The sequence below is a fragment of the Chiloscyllium plagiosum genome, chromosome 36 (genome assembly GCF_004010195.1).
Source record: "Chiloscyllium plagiosum isolate BGI_BamShark_2017 chromosome 36, ASM401019v2, whole genome shotgun sequence".
NCBI lineage: Eukaryota > Metazoa > Chordata > Chondrichthyes > Orectolobiformes > Hemiscylliidae > Chiloscyllium > Chiloscyllium plagiosum.
The window spans coordinates 1,290,006-1,314,554 of NC_057745.1; the positions used below are offsets into that span (position 1 = coordinate 1,290,006).

Consider the following 24,549-nt stretch of genomic DNA (forward strand, 5'->3'; position numbering starts at 1 on the left):
AGCTTGAGACTTCAAAATTAATCAAACCCAATTGTCTAATGGAAGTTGCTCAATGTTGAGAACTTCATAATTACATATGCTAAGGGCTTAAGTTGAACGTATATTGGGGAGCTTCTAGATACATGATGCCAATGTAGTGTACATAGCAATTGGAAGTATGAACCCTTTTATGTCTGTCAGAGTTTGTGGATACTGAGAACTCCAGCACTAACTTAACACAACCACGTCTATCATTGTGAGTGCTGTCCAATTCTATATACACCGAGTTGAATACAGAGATTAATGGTATACTAATGTGTCAGCAGGAGCATCAAATTGCAAATAAATCTTGCTGAATTAAGTCAACAAAACTGTAGCAGATGGACTTAGTCATAGAGAGATGTACAGCATTGAAACAGACCCTTTGGTCCAACTCATCCTTGCTGACCAGATAGCCTGTGCATAAACCGTGCAAACCCTTCCTATTCATATAACCATCCAGATGCCTTTTTGAATGTCACAATTGTACTAGCCTCCACCACTTCCTCTGGCAGCTCATTCCATACATGGATCACCCTCTGAGTGGGAACTTTGCTCCTTAGGTCTCTTTTATATCTTTCCCCTCTTACCCTAAACCTATGCCCTCTAGATCTGGAGTGCCCCACCCCAGGGAAAAGACTTTGTCTATTTATCCTATCCATGCCCTTCATACCTTTGTAATTCTCTAAGGTCACCCCTCAGCGTCTGACGCTCCTGAGAGCTCCAAACCTGGCAATATCCTTTCAAATTTCACAACACCCTTCCGATAGGAAGGAGACCAAAATTGCACGCAATATTCCAACAGTGGCCTAACCAATGTCCTGTACAGCCACAACATGACCTCCCAACTCCTATACTCCGTACTCTGACCAATAAAGGAAAGCATACCAAACGCCGTCTTCACTATCCTATCTATCTGTGACTCCACTTTCAAGGAGCAATGAACCTGTACTCCAAGGTCTCTTTGTTCAGCAACACCCCCGAGGACCTTACCATGAAGTGTATAAGTCCTGCTAAGATTTGCTTTCCCAAAATGCAGCACCTCGCATTTATCTAAATTAAACTCCATCTGCCACTTCTCAGCCCATCTGATCAAAATCCTGCTGTAATCTGAGGTAACCTTCTTCGCTATCCACTACACCTCCAATTTTGGTGTCGTCTGTAAACTTACTAACTATACCTCTTATGGTCACATCCAAATCATTTATATAAATGACAAAAAGTAGAGGACCCAGCACCGATCCTTGTGCTCTCCACTAGTCGCAGGTCTCAGGGCTGAAAAGCAACCCTCCACCACTCTGTCTTCTACCCTTTGAGCCAGTTCTGTATCCAAATGGCTAGTTCTCCCTGTATTCCATGAGATCTACCTTTGCTAACCTGTCTCCCATGAGGAACCTTAGCGAATGCCTTACTGACGTCCATTTAGATCACGTCCACTGCTCTGTCCTCATCAATCCTCTTTGTTACTACTACTTAAAACTCAATCAGGTTTGTGAGACATGATTTCCCACTCACAAAGCCATGTTGACTATCTTTAATCAGTCCTTGCCTTTCCAAAAACCGGTACATCCTGTCCCTCAGGATTTCCTCCAGCAACTTGCCCACCACCGACATCAGGCTCACTGGTCTATAGTTTCCTGGCTTGTCCTTACCACCGTTCTTAAACAGTGGCACCATGTTAGCCAACCTCCAGTCTTCTGGCACCTCACCTGTGACGATTGATGATACAAATATCTCAGCAAGAGGTCCAGCAATCGCTTCCCACAGAGTTCTAGGGTACACCTAATCAGGTCCTGGGGATTTATCCACCTTTATGCATTTCAAGACCTCCACCACTTCCTCTTCTGTAATATGGATACTTTTCAATATGTCACCATCTATTTCCCTATATTCTATATCTTCCATGTCCTTTTCTGCAGTAAACACTGATGCAAAATGCTCATTTAGTATCTCCCCCCCCCCCCCCCCCAAATTTCTTGCAGCTCCACGCAAAGGCAGCCTTGCTGATCTTTGAGGCCCTATTCTCTCCCTAGTTACCCTTTTGTCCTTAATGTATTTGTAAAAACCCTTTGGATTCTCCTTAACTGTGTTTGCCAAAGCTATCTCATGTCCCCTTTTTGCCCTCCTGATTTCCCTTTATACTCTTTTAAGGATTCACTCGGTCTATCTTGTCTATTCCTGACACATGCTTCCTTTTTTTTAAGCCTTCAATTTCTTTAATCATCCAGCATTCCCTATACCTATTGGCCCTCCCTTTCACCCTAACAGGAATATACTTTCTCTGGATTGTCGTTTATCTAATTTCTGAAGGCTTCCCATTTTCCAGCCATCCCTTCACCTGCAAATATCTGCCCCCAATCAGCTTTTGAAAGTTCTTGCCTAATACCATCAAAATCAGCCTTCCTGCACTTTAGAACTTCAACTTTTAGATCTGGTCTATCCTTTTCCATCACTATTTTAAATCTAATAGAATTATGGTCGCTGGCCCCAAAGTGCTCCTCTACTTAACACCTCAGTCACCTGCCCTGCCTTATTTCCCAGGAGTAGCACAAGTTTTGCACCTTCTCTAGTTGGTACTGTCAAATGCTAGTCCCTTTTTCTAAAAGCTGATCCCTGGCTCAAGGAGGCTCTGTCCTTGATTTCTTTTTCAAGAGGGGCAATTAACCGGGCCGGGCTCTAATCAGTCTGGTTTGGTACGGAAATGAAATCTATATGTTGAGGGGCCTTTTGTTTATATGTAGACAAATGAGACTTCAGGCCAACTGTATAATGAAAGGGGAGTAGTCAGCTCTCCAGCTGACCTGAACTGAGCAATTTTGGTACAATCTGACCTGGTGAGAGGTTCAAAGGGAGCTTTGTAGAATATCTCTCTGTCTGTGTCTCTGTCTGTCTGTGTCTCTGTCTGTCTGTGTCTCTGTCTGTCTGTGTCTCCTTTTTTTTTCTGGCATGTTCTTTTTACCCCCTCTTCCCCCTCCCTGTATAAGGAGTTTGCTTATTGGGACTGTTGCGTATACTCTGAACAGCATAATTAAGTCCAGTTGGATAGGCAGAGTTCTGTAGGGGTTCTTTATTCTGTTGTTTCATTGTGTAGTTTTGTGAATACGTTTTTCTGTTTTAAAATCTAGTAGTCTACGTAGCTATCTTACTCCGCGTAATTTTCACTGTAACTTACCGAAACAAGTTGCATAGTTATGGTCTGGGGCTGCCTGCTTAAGAATGTTTTGAGTGGTCTGGCCTAATCTGTAACAGTAATCCACATATTGAATCAGAAAATATTCTCGTACACACTTAAATTCCTCTCTATCTAAACCCTTAACACTATGGCAGTCCCAGTCTATGGAAAGTTAAGATCCCCTACCGTAACCACCCTATTATTCTTCGATAACTGAGATCGCCTTACAAATTTGTTTCTCAATCTCCTGCTGACTATTAGAGGGTCGATAATATAATCCCGATAAGGTGATCATCCCTTTCTTTCTTCTCAGTTCCACCCAAATAACTTCTCTGCATGTATTTCCAGGAGTATCCTCCCTCAGTACAAGTGTAATGCTATCCCTTATCAAAATGCTACTCCCCCTCCTCTCTTGCCTGACTTTCTGTCTTTCCTGTAGCATTTGTATCCTGGAACATTAAACTGCAATCCTGTCCATTCCTGAGCCACAATTCTGTAATTGCTATGGTATCCCAGTCCCGTGTTCCTAACCATGCCCTGAGTTCATCTGCCTTCCCTGTTAGGCCTCTTGCATTGAAATAAATGCAGTTGAATTTATCAGCCTTACCTTGTTCTCTGCTTTGTCCTTGTCTGACTTGCTGCTTTTATCAACTGTACCAATCTCATGTTGATCTCTTTCCTCACTATCTCCCCGGGTGTTCCCCTCCCACCTTAATAGTTTAAATCGTCCTGAGCAGCTCTAGCAAATTTCCCTGCCAGGGTATTAGTCCCCTTGCAATTCAGGTGCGATCTGTCATCCTTGTACAAGTCGAAATGGTTGAGTCTTCCATTTTGTATCTGAAGAGGATCGATCTGAATATTCTGCAAATTGTATTTTAAAACCCATAAGCTAGAGAACAATGGAAGTGCAGGAGATTTGTCTCCTTGCACATGGATCACTTTTGTCAAGAACTATAAATAATCAAAGGTTAATGAGATGTTGATCTCTTAATGTTCTATTTTTCGTTATCTTGAGAGGCAATTTTATTGCAGCTAAAGAAAATCCTGATTTGTCCACATCTGGAATCCTTTCTGTTGAGCTGGGCAGTTCTTTATATTAAACAAAATTTCTTTTGTAAAGTCATAGATTCACCAAAGTGCTTCCAGATGGAAGGAGTGGATATGCATTGAAATTTAAGTAGCCAAATATTCCATAGAAAGTAGGGTAAAGGATGATTTGAGACTTTTTAGAATTTTAAAAATAAATGAAAGCAAGATAAAGAGAAACAACTTCTGCTCGTGGGTGAGCCTAGCAGAAGGGAACTAAAGCTTAAATTTGGAGCCAAATGGAGAGAGTTGAGAATTTTTTTTTTCCCCCACCTACACAATAGGTAGTAGATGTGTGAAACCACCTCTCTCAGTAATAGTTGATGCTAGGTCACTTTTTAATTTAGTGAATGTAGAATTTCCCAAGCAAGGGTACAAAATACAGAACCACCGCAACTAGATGGAGTTGAGTACAGATCAACAATCTCATTGAATGACTGAACAAACTTGAGAGGTTGTATGACTGTCCTCAGTAGTCACCAAACGGTGGTAACTGTTCTGTAAATTGGGGTAGTGCTGTGTTTCCCTCAAGCAGGAGCTTTGAGCTGTTTACTCCTGGCAATGATGGAAGCTGTAGTAGACAAACTTGGATGCATTGCCAGATAGGTAACTTGCTTCACTATTAGTATGTTGCCTATTTCATTGAGAACCTTTCCTTTGACAATAATTTTCACAGCCGTGTTTAGACAAAATCCTGGGGCAACTATAGATCAGGTTGCATTGAACAACACAGTTGGCGAATTATAACCCCTGTTAAAATGGGGAGGAGTAAGTTACACAGTTGATGTTTGGTTTTGTGCCAGATCACACTTTCTACTGCACAGTAGCTTGATCTTTTTGACTGTTATTGCTGTTTTGAAGAATTTTGTAACCTTCCTATTAATACCCAATAACTGCATCTTAAAAATGGAGGACCAGCAACTGTTGAGACAAATTGTATTATAACCAATGAGTTTCTCTCCATAGTTTCCAGGCTGTTAAAGACTGAAGTGAGGGTATTTTTAAAATTACCTCTGCTTCTATGATATTGTAACTCTGAGCTAATATGTTCCAATGGGTTTGCAAATTAGTTACAAACATGTAGTTGGAGTTAGCATAATGATCGACAATGGCCTGTTTTAAACTTGTAGGCAAGAGGGTCTGAATAGTTTGTTTTTCAGGTCATCTTGTTACATAGGTGTTTTGTGAAAAGGTGGTTAGTGAAGAGTTTCTGGCTATTTGCATAAATGGTAAATCAGCTTGGGATGTTTCTCAATAGAATGTGGATTTATATACATTTCAGTTGTGACATTCTTTCATGGGTACGTAGCAATGAGAAGAAAGTGAGGACTGCAAATGCTGGAGAATAAGTCAAAAAGGGTGGTGCTGGAAAAGCAGCAGGTCAGGCAGCATCCGAGGAGCAGGAGAGTTAATATTTTGGGCATTCCTGACGAAGGGCTTATGCCCAAAACATTGACTATCCTGCTCCTCAGATACTGCCTGACCTGCTATGCTTTTCCAGCATCATCCTTTTCGACTCTACATAGCACTGAGGTCTCAAATGAATTTGCAATGCATTGAAACTCAGCAACAGATTTCAATCATTATGCAATAAAATTTTAGTTTAATCATGATGAATGAGACAAGAAAATGTTACTGGAAAAATGAATTGCACGATGTGTACAAGTCTGTTAGGTAATCTGTTTCCTGGGGCGTTGTACATGAGTTGATCAGAAATAGTCTTCAGATCATGCAGGATTAAAAGTTTTTGGCAATAATTGGATCTGGGCTTAAAATTGTGATTTTAATTTTTAACGATATGTATTCTATCCTTATTTGTTTTTGTAAATTTCAATGCTGACATTTATAATGGATATTGTCTGTATAAACTTGTCAAACTGTGGTTGCACCTTCTTGGTCTGCAGGTATTGACTGGTGGAAATGCAGTAGTTACAGCTTGGGTGTGAGAATTTTTATTTTGGAACCTAATCAGCATGGTTGATCCATTTTGTCTCGTATTGGAAGTCCAGACAAAGTATTGACATCAGATGAAGCAAGTTTAGAGACCAGGAAATAATTAAGAGGAGTGGCAGCTGTAATTTCCACCTATTTTAAAGTTGTTAAATTCTGTCATTTTTATAACTTCACTGCAAATTCCTGTATGCATAACAGTGGAATATGCCTATGTTAACTAATTACATACTCCCTCTTGCACCAATACCACTGAATCCCTATGGAAATAAAAATAATTTTCCATTATCAAAGTAGGTTTTAAAAAAAACTTTAACTTGTAAAGTAGCAAAGAAAGATACACAGACCCAAGAATTTTAGTATAGCAAACATTATTTCAACCGGCATCTTATGAACTAACATTCTTGATAAATCAGCAGGAATTATGTATGTGATACACTGAATGTTTGCTGTATTATTGTGATCTCCATGTCGTCAGTCATCAGTTGAAGCTGCGAGTCTGCCAATAAGTTTTGAGGCAAAGTTGCATTATTTGTGATTTATGCTGTTAATAAAGTATAACAGTGAGTATACCGTCTTCATTATATTTCTGTTACTTAATGTGTGTTCTTACATTGATTGTGGTTGTCTTGTTGAACTGGAATATTTGATCAACTGGCACACTCCTGGACCCGTAGATGCTGGTTCATAAGTTTGCTCTATTGTAAATGGAACTGATTATACAGCTTTCTCTATCAAGCTTAGCAATGAAAGCATTCACAGAATATCTAATCTGGGAATTAATTTTCAGCAACCCGGAAGAAAAGTCAGTCTTAATGAAGTTTGTAGTTATAGAAATCTTGAAAATGAGAGAAAACACTAAGACTGAAGCTTGCGATCATGATAGTTAACTGTTGTAGCCTGTGCCATTATGATCCTAGCTGATGGCAATGCTGGACATATCCGATCTCAGAATGAAACCTGGCTTCATATAATCATGTCATTAATTTTTGCAGTTCACATGGTGGGTAGACACTGAAGCATTCACAAGAGGCTGTAAATGTTTTAACAACAACATTAAGTTTATCATGGGAAAACTGAAAAAAAAACAAAGCTGTATGGAAAAATGTTAGTGATTATTAGAGAATTTAAAGCAGTGCATTTAAATTCATTGTACTCTGGCAGAGTCAGCATGGTTTTGTGCAAGGCAAAACATATTTCACCAATGTGTGCAATTATTTGAGGTGGTAATATACTAAGTAAAGAGAGGAACCAGTGGATGAACTGTATTTAGATTTGGAGAAGGCATTTGATGCCACGTCAAAGGATATTGCAAAAAATAAAAGCTTATGGTGTATGTAGTAACATGGTGACATGGATAGAAGATTAGCTGGATAACAAGCAAAGAACAGACATCGATCTTGCCTATCTGAAAGAGATCTATTTAACTGGTGTTGTGGGACTCTGTGCTGGGACCTCAGTGCTGTTTATGTAAATTACTTGGGTGGAGGGATGGACAAGAGCTCTTGTGCAGTGGTAGCAATCTTTCCTCGAAGGTAGGAGGCCCAGGTTCGAGTCCCATCTGCTCCTGTAATGTGTAATAAGATTTCTGAACAGATTGATTAGAAATTTTCTTTTAGTTGGGGCAGAAAGTACAGTTGCCAGATTTGCTAATGGCACAAGGGTGGGAAAGAAAGTTGTGAAGAAGATAAAGGATGCTGCAGAAAGTTAGGTTGAATGCATAAGTATCTGGCAGATGGAATGGGAAATTGTCAATTTTGGCAGGAATAATTAAAAGATGCATATTATCTAAAAGGTGAGAGATTGTAGAACTTTAAGCTTGATTGAAATCTGGGTATCCCAGGGCGTGAACATCAAATGATTAGGAATGGTCATATAATGTTTTCATTTATTGAGAGTGGAGTTCAACGATGTGATAATGGAGATTGTTTCATTTATCCAGGGCACTGGTGTGATCACATCTGGAATATTCTGCATAGTATTGGTCATCTTATTTAAGGAAGGATATGAATGCATTTAAAGTCATTTAAAGAACATTGACCAGACGAACACCTGGAATTAGTGTTGACTTGTAAGGAAAGGTCAAACAGGCTGAGCTTGTATCCACTGAAGTTTAAAAGCGTATGAGGGCTTGGAGGGTTCTTGACAGGGTGGAAGTGGAGAGGGTATTACGAGAAAATCTGGAAGTAAAGATCACTCTTTAAAAATCAAGGGTCACCCATTTTGAAACAGATAAGGTGACATTTTTGAGGGTTGAATATTTGGAGCTCATCCTGAAGAGGCAGTGGAAGTGGAGATCTTGCATATTTTAATAGCAAAAGGCTGAAAGGTTACCATGATAGATGGTAATATGGCTTTGACACTGCGGTCAGATTTGCCTTTATTTTCTCGAATGACGGAGAAGGCATGATAGACTGAATGGCTCCATGTTTGTAAGACAGATAGAAATATCTTTAACACACATCTCAAAATAAAATTTCACTCTGTTTCCCTGAGAAATATCACTCCTAGTTCAGCTATTTAAATCTGAACTGACTTTCTCCAGCTTAGAGGAAAGGATGCTACCACTGCATGAGCTCTTATCCATCCCTCCACCCAAGTAATTTACATAAACAGCACTGAGTCCCACACCACCCGTTACATCTTGCCTATCTGAACTGTAGAGACCAGATTTATGATCTTTTTCTATAATCTGCTTGTATGAACCTTTTAACTCTGATCCCCTCAGCCTTTTTCAGTACTAGTTGAGACGATAACAACGTCAGCATCACAACCGGCTGTCCAATCAACTGAGCTAACTGACTCCAACTATCAGTAGTTTCATCGAATCATAGAATCCCTACAATGTTGAAACAAGTCATTTTGGCTCTACAAATCCATATTGACCTTCCACAGAGCAACCCACCCAGACACATTCCCCTACTGTATTACTCTACATTTACCCCTGACTAATGCACCTAACCTACACATCCCTGAACGCTGGGCAACTTAGCATTGCCAATTTCCCTAATCTGCACATCTTTGGATTGTGGGAGGAAACTGGAGCACCCAAAGGAAACCCACGTGGACACGGGGAGAATGTGCAAACTCCATGCAGGCAGTCACCCAAGGTGGGAATCAAGCCCTGGTCCCTGGCACTCTGAGGCAGCAGTGCTAACCACTGAGTCACCGTGCTGCCCAGTTTCTGCACAACATCCTCAAAATTGCCCCAGAAAAGGCTAGGCAACAAACTTTTTCTGAGTTTTTCTGAGATTTAATATGTGGAGAATGATCTTTTAAAAGGTCTGTGAAAGAAAGGAACTTACAATCACCTGTCATCTTCTATTGGCTTAATTTTTTTTAAAAAGTGTAACGAGAAAGGGACAAAGTGAGTATTTGTGTTCTGTTACCTGTACATCAAAATCTAGCTTTTTTTAATGAAGAAACTTAATAGGTTGCCTGTCATTTGGCTAGATCAAAAAAGTTTATTTTATTCAGCCTGTTTGTATGTGTAATGACACACTTCTGTGGCCATCCCAACCTGAGGTAGGACTTCAACCCACAGCATCTAGTCCAGAGGCAGGAATATTGCCACTGTACAGTGAGGCCCCCTTAAAATCTATATTTTAATCAACCAGTTTGGATATATTGAGATTAGATCAGTGTTGACAGCACTCATGCAGCGATTCTAATCTCAAACACCTAAGATATGAGGATAAAGAAAAGAGATGCAGTTACAGAAAATGGTAACCATATATTTCTGTTTCTAATTTGTTTAAATTTTTCTTTGCAAGTTGAGAGAAAAACAGCAACCTGAAGATAATAGTAATTTCTTTATTTGACATGTACAGTGGCATATGGAATTGGCTGACTAATATGTAGATATACATATGTGAATACTATTTTTATGAGTATGAAGTGCTAGATACAAAGCATATTTGTTTGCAATACGCAATGGATTCTGAGCAGATTTCATTAACACTTTGTACCTCTTCCAGAACTCGTGATCAACAATTAACTAAGCAGATGAAAATGTTATTTTCTGAGCTTAAGTCAAATATTTAGTAACAAATAGATTTGAGTACAGTTTTCATTAAAAACCAAATGTTCTAAGTTTTTGGGTTGAATTATTTCACTTCTCTATTTCCTAATATTGATAAACTATTAAAAGTCTAAGCATTTGAACCATAATTCTAGCAAGTCATTTATTATGCCTTATTTTAAGTGTCAACTTTGATTCTAACACCTATTCAGTTTAGGGTTGTGTGATGTGTGCTGGAGCAAGGTGTATGTAGATACTACTGATGGCGTAGTTCCCTCACTGCCTAGGACAGAAGTTGATTTCTAGCTGCTGGTACAGTTGCTGTACATTTTGACTCCACTCTACTCAGTGACACTTTAACTTCAAATAATGCTCAACTACAATAAACTGCTATATTACAACCAGCTAACACTTGCTTTTGAGTGGGCTGACGGTGTCAATGCCAGCACGTTAAAACATTATTGATTCAATGGGAACCCTTTAAAGAGTTGTAAGGAATTGTATTCTGCATCTTATTGTTTTAATTGAGCCAAAACCTTTTGATTTTGCATATGCTGTATCACATGCTCTAGCCCTAATGAGCAAAGCTGATGGATTAGGATTGGAATTTCAAAAGAAAAAATTTGATAGTTCAGCTTCTGTTGGAATCTATAAAGGGGGAAAAAATTCTTTTTGTTCTTCATTTTCAATGTGGATTTCTGTCTCTCTTTTTCTTCCCCCTCCCCTCTTTCTCTCGCTTTTGACTTGGATCTCTCAGGCCAGTTCTTTGATGAAAATGAATCCCCAGCTGATCCGCAGCATGACTCTAAAGTGGCGGATTATAATGGGGATGATGGTAATGTGGGTGAGTACGAGGCAGACAAGCAGGCCGAATTGGCTTACAATGAGGAAGAGGATGGTGATGGTGGGGAAGAAGACGTCCAAGGTGAGCTTGGGCCTTATTTCCTTGAAATTGAGAGCTGTGCTAAATCTGTGTGTTATCTGCTGAATGCCTGCTTTATGGCTCCAAAAGGCAAGTCCATACACTATTTGGTCAGACTGGTGTATTTTTTCCAGTCTGTTGCTTTGTTTGCATTCTTAAACCATATGCATATTTTATCTCACTAGTTCTAAATATCCAAAATCTCAAACATCTGCAAGCTCAGAGCAACCTGCTTTCAGTTGAGCAGGTCAGCCCTAATAGAGTATCATTTTTCATAAGCGACTTTTCTTTACAACCCTCTGTGCCCTTGTCTGTTAACCACCTTCTTACCCCTTTTGATTTTTTGATTATTCAGGCCTGCTGGTTTGATTTTTTTTCTACCTTAAAAGAATCTTTCTTCTCTTTCTTCTAAAATGAGCTTTTGGGCAATTTCAACCCAATTTCCAATAAGTGAAAGAACAGCAGACTCTAAGCTAACCGTTATGCTGAAGAGGCAGTAAATATACTAAGGTACCTGATTTTAGTCTCTTCACTTAAAGAATAAGCTAGCTTCAAAAACTTTGCTGAATGACCAACTCCTCTTAATTTGTATGTTTGTATGCTGTAAATGTGACATCCATAAAATGGAAGTGTATCTTTGCGTGCAGCGACTTTACCTGGAAGAGCAGTTACTTTTTATCTTGTGATGCATCCAGTGTGTTTTTACCAAAGTGAGGCATGAATAACATCCTCTCAAAAGGAGAATATATAGTGATACAGACATTAAGATGTTAGAGCCAGCAAAATGGTACAGAACTGTTCCAGTTAGTGAAGTTAAACCATTCGAGTTAGCCACAATAGAAGTTCTCCATTCCAGTTAGGCTATTTGGTGAGCATTGAAGGAATAAGGAGCAAGGGGAGATCAAAACTTAAAGTCAAGAGTTGCTCATGCCTCCTTTTGTATATCTTGAGTATACAGAAGAGGAAATTGGCCTGTTTGGCCTCTGTATGTGATCTGTACATGTGTTATCCAAAGATACATTAAGGAGGTAGGATTATCAGGTCAAATTAAATTTAATCAAATGGTAGAGTAGACTCTATCGGCCAAATGGCCCATTTGGAAAGTTTATTAAAATGCTCAGGGAAAGGCAGGAACAATAAAGTGCTTTCTATGTTCAACCACATAGAATACGTTTAAAAAGTACAAAGTTAAAATCACACAACTCCAGGTTATAGTCCAACAGGTTTAATTGGAAGCACACTAGCTTTCGGAACGCCACTCCTTCATCAGGTGGTTGTGAAGGACACAATTGTAAGGCACAGAATTTATAGCAAAAGTTTACTGTGTGATGCAACTGAAATTATACACTGAAAAATACCTTGATTGTCTGATGAGTCTTTCATCTGTTCGAATGACCATGATAGTTTCACTTCTTTCATATGTAAATCACAACTTTTTTTAAAAGTTGCATTCTCAAGTTAACTGTAACAATTGATGTTAGCTAGACAATATGTTGAAGGTGTTGGCCCCTGTGTTCTCTGTCTGTGCCATGATGTTTAGATTGATTCTAATCCAAAAAGTGAGATAACAAAGTTTTACATGAATTCATGCAATTTTTGAGCAAAGTACCATGTAATTCTGCAAGTACAAATTCACCCCACAAACGTATATGTATATGTGTGCATGTCTGTCTGGGTTGGGGGGTTGAGAGTGAGACAGTGTGTGTCTGTGTCTCTGTCTGGGGTGGAGGGTTGTGAGTGTCTGTAAGAGAGAGAGTATATGTATGTGCGTGAGTGTAGCGTGTGTAATGGTGGTATCGATGTCCACACCCTGACACGTCTACCATGACAGGGTTGTATGGAGTTGTCCTGAAAGCCGGGCAGCTTGCTACGAACAGTGATCTGTTCGAGGCTTAGCAGTTGTTGAAAGGCAAGCAGTGGAGGTGTGGAGAAGGTCTTGGCAAGGTGCTCATCCTCATTGATAATGTGTTGCAAGTCACGAAGAGCATGGCGTAGTTTTTCATCTCCTGGGAAGTACTGAACAATGAAGGGTACCCTGTTGGTTGCAGCACATGTCTGTCTCCTGAGGAGGTCATTACGATTCCTTGCTGTGGCACGTCTACACGCGCACACATTCTCATGCTCGCTCGCTCTCGCTCTCGCTCTCGCTCTCGCTCTCGCTCTCGCTCTCTCTCTCTCTCTCTCTCTCTCTCTCTCTCCCTCTCGCTCTCGCTCTCTCTCGCTCTCGCTCTCGCTCTCTCTCGCTCTCGCTCTCTCTCGCTCTCTCTCGCTCTCTCTCGCGCTCTCTCGCGCTCTCTCGCGCTCTCTCGCGCTCTCTCGCGCTCTCTCGCGCTCTCTCGCGCTCTCTCGCGCTCTCTCGCGCTCTCTCGCGCTCTCTCGCGCTCTCTCGCGCTCTCTCGCGCTCTCTCGCGCTCTCTCGCGCTCTCTCGCGCTCTCTCGCGCTCTCTCGCGCTCTCTCGCGCTCTCTCGCGCTCTCTCGCGCTCTCTCGCGCTCTCTCGCGCTCTCTCGCGCTCTCTCGCGCTCTCTCGCGCTCTCTCGCGCTCTCTCGCGCTCTCTCGCGCTCTCTCGCGCTCTCTCGCGCTCTCTCGCGCTCTCTCGCGCTCTCTCGCGCTCTCTCGCGCTCTCTCGCGCTCTCTCGCGCTCTCTCGCGCTCTCTCGCGCTCTCTCGCGCTCTCTCGCGCTCTCTCGCGCTCTCTCGCGCTCTCTCGCGCTCTCTCGCGCTCTCTCGCGCTCTCTCGCGCTCTCTCGCGCTCTCTCGCGCTCTCTCGCGCTCTCTCGCGCTCTCTCGCGCTCTCTCGCGCTCTCTCGCGCTCTCTCGCGCTCTCTCGCGCTCTCTCGCGCTCTCTCGCGCTCTCTCGCGCTCTCTCGCGCTCTCTCGCGCTCTCTCGCGCTCTCTCGCGCTCTCTCGCGCTCTCTCGCGCTCTCTCGCGCTCGCTCTCGCTCGCTCTCGCTCTCTCGCTCTCGCTCTCCCTCAACCCCCCCAACATAGACACACACACACAAAAACATACACGTTTGTGGAGTGAATTTGTACTTGCAGAGTTACATTGTACTTTGCTCAAAAGCTGCAAGAATTCATGTAAAACTTTATCTCACTTTTTGGATTAGAATCAATCTGAACATCATGGCACAGACAGAACATGGGGCTATCACCTTCAACATATTGTCTAGCTAACACCAATTGTTACAGTTAACTTAGAATGCAACTTTTTAAAAAAAAAAGGTTCTGTGATTTACACATGAAAGAAGTGAAACTATCATGGTATTTGAATAGATGAAAGACTCAACAGACAATCAAGGTATTTTTTAATGTATAATTTCAGGTACATCACACTGTAAACTTTTGCTATCAATTGTGTCCTTCACAACCACCTGATGAAGGATCGGCGCTCCGAAAGCTAGTGTGCTTCCAATTAAACCTGTTGGACTATAACCTAGTGTTGTGAGATTCTTAACTTTGTACACCCCAGTCCAACACCGGCATTTCCAAATCATTTAAAAAGTAGAATTCTTTGTTTGTTGCCTAGGTAATTGGTAGCGTTGTATGCAAGTTTGCCAATCTGGCAAATGAAGAACGCTTTTTTATTCAAACTACATAGTCATGCAGATAACACATTTAGATTTAGTTTCAATTTTGTCTTGCATGATGCCATCTTTTGCATTGCATGTGTTATGAGCTTGACTCTTTGGCTTGTTTTCCCTCTGAGTCCTGCATGCAAGTCCCAACCCCTCAAAAATATGATGGCGTCATTTTTTTCACTATCCTTCTGTCTCCTAGTGTAACTACTTTTGATGTATTGTCCATTCACATTAATTATCACTGTCATTCTTAATTTGGTTATTTTGTCTTTGCATTGTGAATGTTTAACTCATTGGTTTTGTTAGCTATTTAATTTGGTTAGTTATTCAAGTTACAAACAAGGTTAAAGATAAATTAATAAAATGTTGGAGTCAGTAGAATAAATGGGGGGAAAGTTGGGGGAAGATTGGCAAACTTGAGAATCATAAGCACTCCATTTGTGGTTAACAATCATTTAAGTTGATTTCCTTTCTCAAAAAAATTACCATGTCATCTTAGTGAATGACAATGCACCAAATTCACCATATCCTGTGACCAGAATGTACTAATTGTCATAATTTGATTATGAAGTGCTTACATTTGTTTCCGTAGATTGCAAATGAGTGGATAAAAAGGAATTCTGAGATTAATGACTATAGTGTGTAAGCACCATTAACCATGCAAGTAGTTGAAAAATAGCTATATAATGAATCATTCGCTCAGCCTGATGAACAATTTGAATTTGCCTCCATTTGGGTGCTTTTAAGATTGGTGATGTTTTGTTTCAGTTTTAATTTTAGCGCAATGTTGCTCAGTGTACATCTTTAGGTGCTGGGCAGTATCATTGCTATTCAGCTACGAGATAGTTATTGTTATTAGCCAGTTACTGTGGCTGGATTCCAATTTTTTTAATACCTACTCATTGATGTAGATTTTGTTTTGATAATTTAAAAAAAACACCGTTGGTACTGATAGTTCATGGTAGCAGGTCAAGTCCAGTCTTTACTGATATGTTCTTTAAATTGTCACTTATTTTTTGACTTTTTAAAATCCTTTTTTGTGGCATGTAGACAAACCTTAATGTTAATGTTTTTATGACCATATTCCTTTTAGTGCAATATCTTGAATGCTGAAAAACAATGTTTCACCAAATTATTTATATCCCATAAAACAGAACTGTGGATGCTGGAAATCTGAAACAAAAAAAATTGTTGGAAAAGTTCAGCAGGTTTGGTGGCATCTCGAAGAGAAAACAGTTGACGTTTTGGGTTTAGTGACTCTTGCTTGGATCAGTTCTGCCAGACCTGCGCTTTTCCAGCAATTTGTTTTCATTTTTTATTACATAACTGAGCATTGCTTCATACATTAAGTGTAATGGGTAGATTTTAATTTTTATTCATTCGTGGGATGGAAATACATTATAGATACAATGTAAAGATTGCTGGATTTGACATTGTCTACATTTCGCATACACAAATCGTGTGGTTTGTGATGAAAATGTTATTATCTGTTCTGTGTATATTGTAAAACTTTAAATTTCTCTCTAGAATCATGAATTAGATGGCATCATAGAATCCTCTACAGTATGGAAGCAGGCCGTTAGCCCATCGAGTCCACACATCCTCTGAACAGCATCCCACCCAGACATCTCACACACACACACATCCATCCTGTGATCCTGCATTTCCCATGGCTAATCCACCTAGCCTGGATACTGGGCAACTTAGGATGACCAATCCACCTAACCTGCATATCCTTTGGACTTTGGGAGGAAATCCATACAGACAGAATCCCAAGGTTGGAATTGAACACTGGCCCCTGCCCCCAGCCCCCAGGCAGAGCTAACCACTGAGCCACCATGCTGCCAGGAGGGAAAGGCCATTTATTTTCACAGCGAAGAAATAACCAATGGTTTCTCTCCTCCTTCTGACATACACACACTCACTATGCTTGCTCCCTTCCTCCTCTTTATGATGCAGATGATAACTAAAATTATTCTGAAGACTTTGTTGTCTGTAGCCCATAAGTCAATTCAAGCTATTGACCCATCATTAGAAGATGTACTTCCTAATAATCCTAATAAGTTTGAAAGTTATCCTGTTTTAGTTTGAACTATCCCTGTGCTATGGATTAATTTTGAAACTTTTCTCTGTACAATTCATGAAAATTTAAAATTAATAGTTTGACTTGAACGAGTTAAGAAATGTTAATTTAATTTAACCTAAAATAAAACTCAAAGATCTCTTAGCCAACCACTTGGAACATTGATGCAATCATTGACAGGGAAATGAATTGAATACAATTGGACTTAGAAATGCAATCTCCGGCTTCCTTTTTTCATTCTAAAGCTACACCCCTGGCTGTTATATCAACATTGAAATAGAACAACTTCACCTTCTGTTCTGACCAAGTTGAGTGGGGCTTGTGCCATGTGTTAGCATCTTTCTGTTCCTGCTGATAACATAATTTCATCTATGCTGCCTCTCTTCAAATAATTTATCTCTTTACCCTCTTAGTTCATTTTAAAGCACTGCTGACAGTGCCACAGTTTCTTTAGATGCAAAACACCATGCTGAAAACACTCAACAGGTTGAGTAGCTTCAGTGAAAGAACAAAAGGAGAGTTAACATTTTAGTTTGGTCCTAAAAAAGCTCTAGTTTCTCCATTATTTCTTCAGAACTGAATTTTCTGATCTGATTCAATCTTGTGGATCCATGTCTGGATGCAGTTTCTATGGTTTGAATGTCTTTTGATGGGAAAGGTTGAACCATATCTTTGGTGTGATTTGATCAGAGGCCTATACAGTTCAAGTGTAAGGAACCATTCATTCGTGCAGATTTATTGTTTTAACCCACTTAGTCTGGTGGGCAACCCTATTTTGTTTATCATAAATGTCACTTCTTTTGCATTATAGTCATTTACAGTTGGGTTTGATTTCTTTTCATTACTAAATTGCTTTCTCCAAGAAATATTAAACATATTTAAGGTGATTTTACTTTGTTCTTCCTGTGATTTGTTGGTGTTTTGTGAGGCTTTTTGTATTTTCTTTAACTGTTTGGTTACTGTTCTAAAAGTGAATAATCGTTTGGCAAATGTATGCTGTTAAATTGCAATGTATTGTGCTCCTTTCTTATTTCCCTGGTGTCGTTCAAAATGTATCATGGAATTAATGTTTTAGTGACTCAGTCATGATTGCTTTGATCTAGCAATGGTTGTATGCAGCTAGCCATTGTCCTACTTCAAAACTGCTTGAGATGCATTTCCAATTGCATGACAAGACATCTGATTTGTTGGTTATGGAGAATAGACAGTGGAAATTTGCTGTAGGAACTTTAATGGTTACTGTGAATGCATTAGTGTTCTGCAGCCACCTCATCCACTTCAATGGAGTAACTATAGCATTTGTCATCTTTCATTCAACTGATTCCTCCTTAACTAAAGAATAAAAAGGAGCACCTTATTTGAATGAGATGAGCTTATAGAACATTAAAGTGCATGGAGATCTGAGATGGACTGACACATGAATCTCAAATTCAGTATGCAGGTACAGCAAATGGTTAGAATGACGTGGAATGTTAGCACACCTTTGGACTTTGGGTGGAAATCCATACAGACAGAATCCCAAGGTTGGAATTGAACACTGGCCCCTGCCAGTTGAATGCAATATGAAAGTAAGGATGTTTTTCTGCAGTTGTCAGGTAATAGTGAGACACGTGGGGTACTATATACAATTTTTGTCTCCTTATTTAAACAGGACAAAATTAGTTCAAAGAAGGGTCATTTGACTGAATCCTAGGATCAGAGGTTTGTTTATCTTATGAGGAAAGGTTGGATGGATAGGTTGGGCCTCTGTTCAATGGAGTTAAGAATATGAGATGACTTTAATTATTTAAATATTAAGGTTCTGAATGGACTGGCAAGATAAATGCTGAGGATGTTCCTCATAGGAGGGACTAGAATTAGGAGAGGCAGTTTGAAAATAAGGGATATCCTATTTAAGACTAAGATGAGAATTAGTTTGAGGGTCATGAGCCTTTGGTGCGCACACTTCCTCAGTTGTAGGCAGAGTTATTGCATATTTTTAAGGCAGAGGTAACTAGATTCTTGATTAACAAGGGAGTTGAAGTGTATGAAGGATGAACAGAAAAATGGATGGAAACTTCAGAGATGAACCATGGTTTTGAGTGATGTACTCTTGAGTTTAATTCATATGTTTATATGTTGTGTTTAACTGCAACTAAATCAGTTATTTCCAGTGGCTTTTCAACTTGGTCATTATTACTTAAAAATAACTCTGAGCTCTTAAATATGCTGTAATTCCTTAACAGGAAGTCACCTTGTCTGTTTCTGATGTTGGGATTCAACTCTTTAAATATTAAATCCTTGTATATTAATTACAATTATTTGTTGAATCTGAATTGCCAAGTACATTTGCAACAGATACAGTTGTGCAAGATTCTTGGTTCGCTCTTTTTGAAAAATTAAACTATTCTTCGCCTATTTTGGTTTTGGTAGGGGGAAAACTAGGTGATTTCCTAATGTAAGAATTAACTTTGTCTGGAAGCTGGAGAAATCTGTGAGGAGCTGCTTCGATTTAATGTTTACCAAACTGTATAAAGGCAGTCATTTTAATTAGTTTACCATATTGCTTGCAACATTCGTTGTATGTACATTGTTCCAAGCAAAAAATGTACCCTTTGGCTGGCAATGTCCATCTTGTGTCATTGCCAGTCAACAGGATACTTGGTGTGTGGGTCAGGTCTATGTTGTTGTGGTTCTGTTCGCCGAGCTGGAAATTTTTGTTGCAAACGTTTCGTCCCCTGTCTAGGTGACATCCTCAGTGCTTGGGAGCCTCCTGTGAAGTGCTTCTGTGGTGTTTCCTCCGGCATTTATAGTGGCCTGTCCCTGCCGCTTCCGGTTGTCAGTTTCAGCTGTCCGCTGTAGTGGCCGGTATATTGGGTCCAGATCGATGTGTTTGTTTTGCATGGGATTTTGTACACTACATTAGTTTTGCTCATGCTGGGTATCGGGTCCTTCGTTCTGATCAGATCTATGGTTACTCTTTTGTCAAGTCTTGATCTCAGAATTCAGACTTAGCGTTGGATTCTCTGGTATCAGCAGCTGGAATGTTTGTGCAGGGTAGCAATCCCTCGTGTCACTTGCCTTCTGTGAACTCCACTTGTATTTAATTAGATCACTACCTGAATGTGGTAAGTTTATTTCTACTCAGTTCAAGATCACCCTGATCGAAAGCAGATCTATAGGTGTGTGGAACAAGACCCTGAATTGAAAATGAGTAAAGGTAGAGGTTGCGTTGTTTCAGAGGGTAATAGTTTCCACTGGATACATGCTTGTCAGATGCTTTTCCTTGAAAGCAAGATGGGTTTTGGTTTAGTTTATGCACAGAAGTTGCATTGATGCTGTAGTCGGTATATCAAATTGGTGTCTCAAGATGGACTCTCTTTTTGTTCTTTTTGGTTTAAAGAACCTTCTGAAGAAGGGTCACTTGATTCTGGTAACTCCACTTCCTCTCCAGATGCTGCTAGACCTGCTGAGTTTCTCCAGCAATTTCTTTATTTCTGATCTTGTGTCCGCAGTTATTGTTTTATTTATATTAAGGCCAGAATCATCTGTTTGATTAACTACCTGCAACATTACTTAAACACACTCGTGTGTTATTAACTGAGCCATTGGAGTCGCAAGTTACTGCCTTTAGTTACTATTTTCAGAAAGGTGAAGGAAAATAATCTCTCCTAAATATAATTTAATTTGCTTTATTTTCTCTCATTGAAAAATGAAGTATGACTGAATAGTTAACAATTTGGACCAATGTTTAAAAAATATACTGTAAATCCATTATTGAGACTATTTCTGAACTTCAACAACTTTGTTAATTCTCTCATTCCTAATGACAGATGAAGAGGAACAAGATCTTCAAGGGGACGTGAACAATCCTGCTGTTTATGAAAATCGCCACTTTGCAGCTGATGGTTTGTAACTGTCTGCCATGAGACTGAATCCCGAGTTTATAGGCCGTGGAAAGAATATTGTGTGACTTTGACGCAATAATGCAAAATCATTTTACAGTATGCCATGGCCTTTTAACAAGTGCATTACTTGATAAGTTTGAGCACTTCTGGTGTTGCTGCCCGGTGAAATAGAAGGTGATGCAAACTAATATTTGTTAAAAATTACAAGCAAATTGTTTAGATTGATTGATTTATAATTGCAAACATTTGTGGGGAGGGGGGGGTTGGAGGAGGGAATTTCGTTTACCTCTGTACATTATTTTGTATATTTTGTACTTTTGAAAATTTTATGAACAAAGTTTAGTTTTTGTTTTGAGGTTTGGAGTTCATGAAACCATTGCATAAATATAATATCAGCAAAATGACTGCTATATTTCAGGTTAATCAAAGTAGCATTTGAGAACTGATCTGTTTAAAGTACTATATTTAAAACAACTTAACGGAGTCGCTGAAACATTTTGCTTTGTACAGTCTCTACAAGATTTAATTTTGCTTAGTGAAGTTTTTGCATTGTGCTGTGAAGACAGTAAATGTTATCCCTTTTTTTGACTGTGTAAATCTATTCTAGTGATTTAAATGCGTTCTAATTTTAACAGGAAAAGAATGTATAGATACATGCAGTCATTAACAAACCCAGTACAGCAGATGAAATTCAATGAAAAGTCTTCAATAGAAACATTTTCACATGTTACTTTTGTTGCTTCCATCAAAACATATTTATTGCTGTGTAAATTTTAAAAATAATAGCGATGAAATTTGGAAAGGCTACCTACAACAGGCATAGATAATTAACACTTTTTTGTGGAGATGTTTCTGGATCTAAGGAGGATTATGGGGGAGGTCAATGATATTTTAAAAGAAAACACAGTTTTTGAAAACTGGTGAAGCATGACCCTTTGTGGCTGGTTGTTGTTACGATGGTAAGTAGATTACTGATGTTTCCTAATGAATTAAACATTAAGACACCACTTGATCTACTCTGCTCAGCAAAGATTGGCTCTGATGTCTTACGTATACTGACATTTAAATAAAGTATAAGCCTATCGTACATGGATGTCCTGGTATGGTTTTCATTCCTTGAGATACAGTTAGCCACTTATTTCTCTCTGTTTTACCAATGTTACACAGGGTTGCCACAGTGCTGGTTGATGGCTGTTATATCAACATTGTTTTTGGGTTTGGCCATTGTTTTGCATCTTGATGCCTTCCTGCCATTCACCCTCCTGATGTTTATGTCTGGGGGCTGACACCATTGCATGTGGTGCTGCCTACATCAGTGGCTGGGTTCTTTTGTGGCCAACCAACAATTTGAAGAATTTTGCATTTCCTGCAGCAAGTTTTGTTTTTGGAGGAGAAGCAAGACTACTTGGTTGGCTCTGATGCAATATGCGAGGCCAGGATGACCCATACTAACCCAATTTTGGCCCTTACTTTCCCACTTGATTATTTGTAAATGCTAATTTTCAGGCTGCTGGGGGAGCTTAGGCTGAGGAGAAGCCAGGGTCAATGCCTCATGTAGGAAGATGTGTCGTTGTCTCTGAACGACTTCCTTCCAACATTGGAAGTCCACTGCTGAAAGTGACCCAGTTGGGCCTTGAGTGGGTGGGGTTCTATCAATGGTATCTTTTCAACATTGAGTACAGTCCTGCAAAAAAAAATTGTGGCCCCTGAGTGTGTTCCCTTTTTCAACATATAGCCTGCCTTCCAAACTAGGGTCCTGGTCAGTGAGGACTGTCTGTCGTCCCAGCCCTGACCACTTCAGTATCTGAGGGGCAACCAGTATCAGCAATAATGTTTTGCTGCCAACTCTTTGGCTAGCAGAAAGGGAAATCTCACCATCCTAACAATCCTGGCTTGCAGTGAATGAGTGAACCCAAGGCCTTCCAGCTCAGAGGCAGGAGATGTAGCCACTGAGCAGCTCCAGCTCCCTCCTCCCATCTTCCATTAATCTCATGAAATTGTTTATTTTTCCCCTTATTCTTATGTGGATATTAAAATAGTGAATAAAAGTCTTTATTGTCATTTAAACAATGTCTTGTGGAGCTGAAAGTAATTAATGCTTTCAATATCATAGAATTCAGCAAACAGTAAAATGTTGCACTATCTCATTTAAAGCGACTATTGTAGAGCATCTGCATTGTACAAAAATGTAAAATCTCAACTTGCTGTTGAAGCATGAGGCAAAAAATACTGTGAATTAGCAGACTGGGAAATATAGTCAGGTGAGAAATATATTGCAATGTACTATTTCCAATAATTTGATATCTTCATTTTAGAATGATCATTAAGTGTAATAATTTTGGTTGCAAAGTTTATGCTTCAGAAAAATTATGATCAGAGCAAAAGAATTGGGATTTCAAAGAGTAGAAACAATGTTTTGTTTCTTTATGTACAACTCTTTTTTTTAAAAAAATTCTGCAATATAGACTGTAAAATAACGTGTCACTGCAGAGCTTCAGGGTGTTTCCTGTAATTTCATGCGGGCTAACATAGCCATCAAAAGGAATGATACATCTTCCACAGTTGTGGGATCTCAATGTCATTGAGTGGACATGAAGAAATGCAATATGAATTATTAATTAAGTGGTTAACAATCATAACTAAATGGATAATACAGCTAATAATGAACCTTTTGGCCAATCAATTACTTTATTTTGTGGTTCTGGTCATTATCTGAAGCATTCTGCTAAAATTATGTAGTTTCTAACTTGCTCTGGGTATCTTATTCTGTAATTGGCAAACTTAGGAATGTAAACAAAAGTCAGTAGGTCTGCCTCTGTGTGCAGCTTTTTGGGGAGGGCTGGGGTTGTTCGTTTTCCAAGTTAAATAATTGCATTGAATTTTGTGCTTCTGAAATGTTACATCTGTGTTGTAAAATTGTAAGATGCTGCATGGTAAAATGGTTTGTTTCTCTGATTTGTTTATAATACTTTGAATAAATGATTTATTTGAGTTGATGTGGAGAGTGTGTTTGTGAAATGCTATTGATTAATGTATACATTTTTTGGACTGCCTGCCAGAAACTTCTTGGAAATAAAATGCACATTAATTTCAGGACTCTTTTTTAAAAAAAGTAGTATGAATTCAAACTTCTGGCAAAGAGAAAGACAATATTTGGACATCTCTTGCAACTGCAGCTACATCAGTGCTAAATGGTTACAAGCAATGACTTCCACCCAGCAGGTCACGCAGCATCTGTGGATAGTTAATATTTCACCTCAATGATCTTAACATCCTCATGTGTAATGGGATCTTTTACGTCCACCTGAGATGGCACATCCATTTAATGCCCGTAAAGTGCAAGCATCCCATCTGCTGCACTGGACTATTGGCCTGGATTTTTGATCTCCGGTCATGAAATGGGGCTGAACCCAGAATCTTCTGACTCAGATGCAATAGTGCTCCCGATTACTGAAGTTTGACTGATTTATAATGAGCTGTAGTTACATAGAGCTTCATTCAGTATTTAATCACTTTTCATGGCACAGAACTTTTGTAATCTTGAACAGCTGTATTTTCTTGCCCTCCTTTGCAGCAGTCCTCCTGTTCTAGCTTTTCTTGAGTTCCAATTGGAAGATAAGCTTCACAATGCACTTTGCAACTTGAAATTCAATTTAGTAGGAATTTCTGTTGGGGGAAATTACTTTATTGTCTTATCTCTCGTGGTGTGTGCCTGTATTGATATTTATTTTAAATTATTTTAGTACTGTTTGGGTTAAACAACACCTGTTGTCCTTCTGTATCATAGTGATTACAACTTGTTTATTGGTTGCTGTTATCAAGTTTGTTTT

The 24,549-nt window shown here is 39.5% G+C and overlaps 1 protein-coding gene across 1 annotated transcript in view; it reads left to right on the forward strand.

The window, feature by feature from the left end:
* golm2 (golgi membrane protein 2) overlaps positions 1–23,715 on the forward strand; it is a 66,495-nt gene extending 42,780 nt beyond the window's left edge. The window contains exons 10-11 of the mRNA XM_043677051.1: positions 11,005–11,172; positions 20,645–23,715. Coding sequence (XP_043532986.1) covers positions 11,005–11,172; positions 20,645–20,727 — 251 coding nt within the window. The 3' untranslated portion in view covers positions 20,728–23,715. The remainder of the gene's footprint in view (positions 1–11,004; positions 11,173–20,644) is intronic.
* Positions 23,716–24,549: the final 834 nt, after the last annotated feature.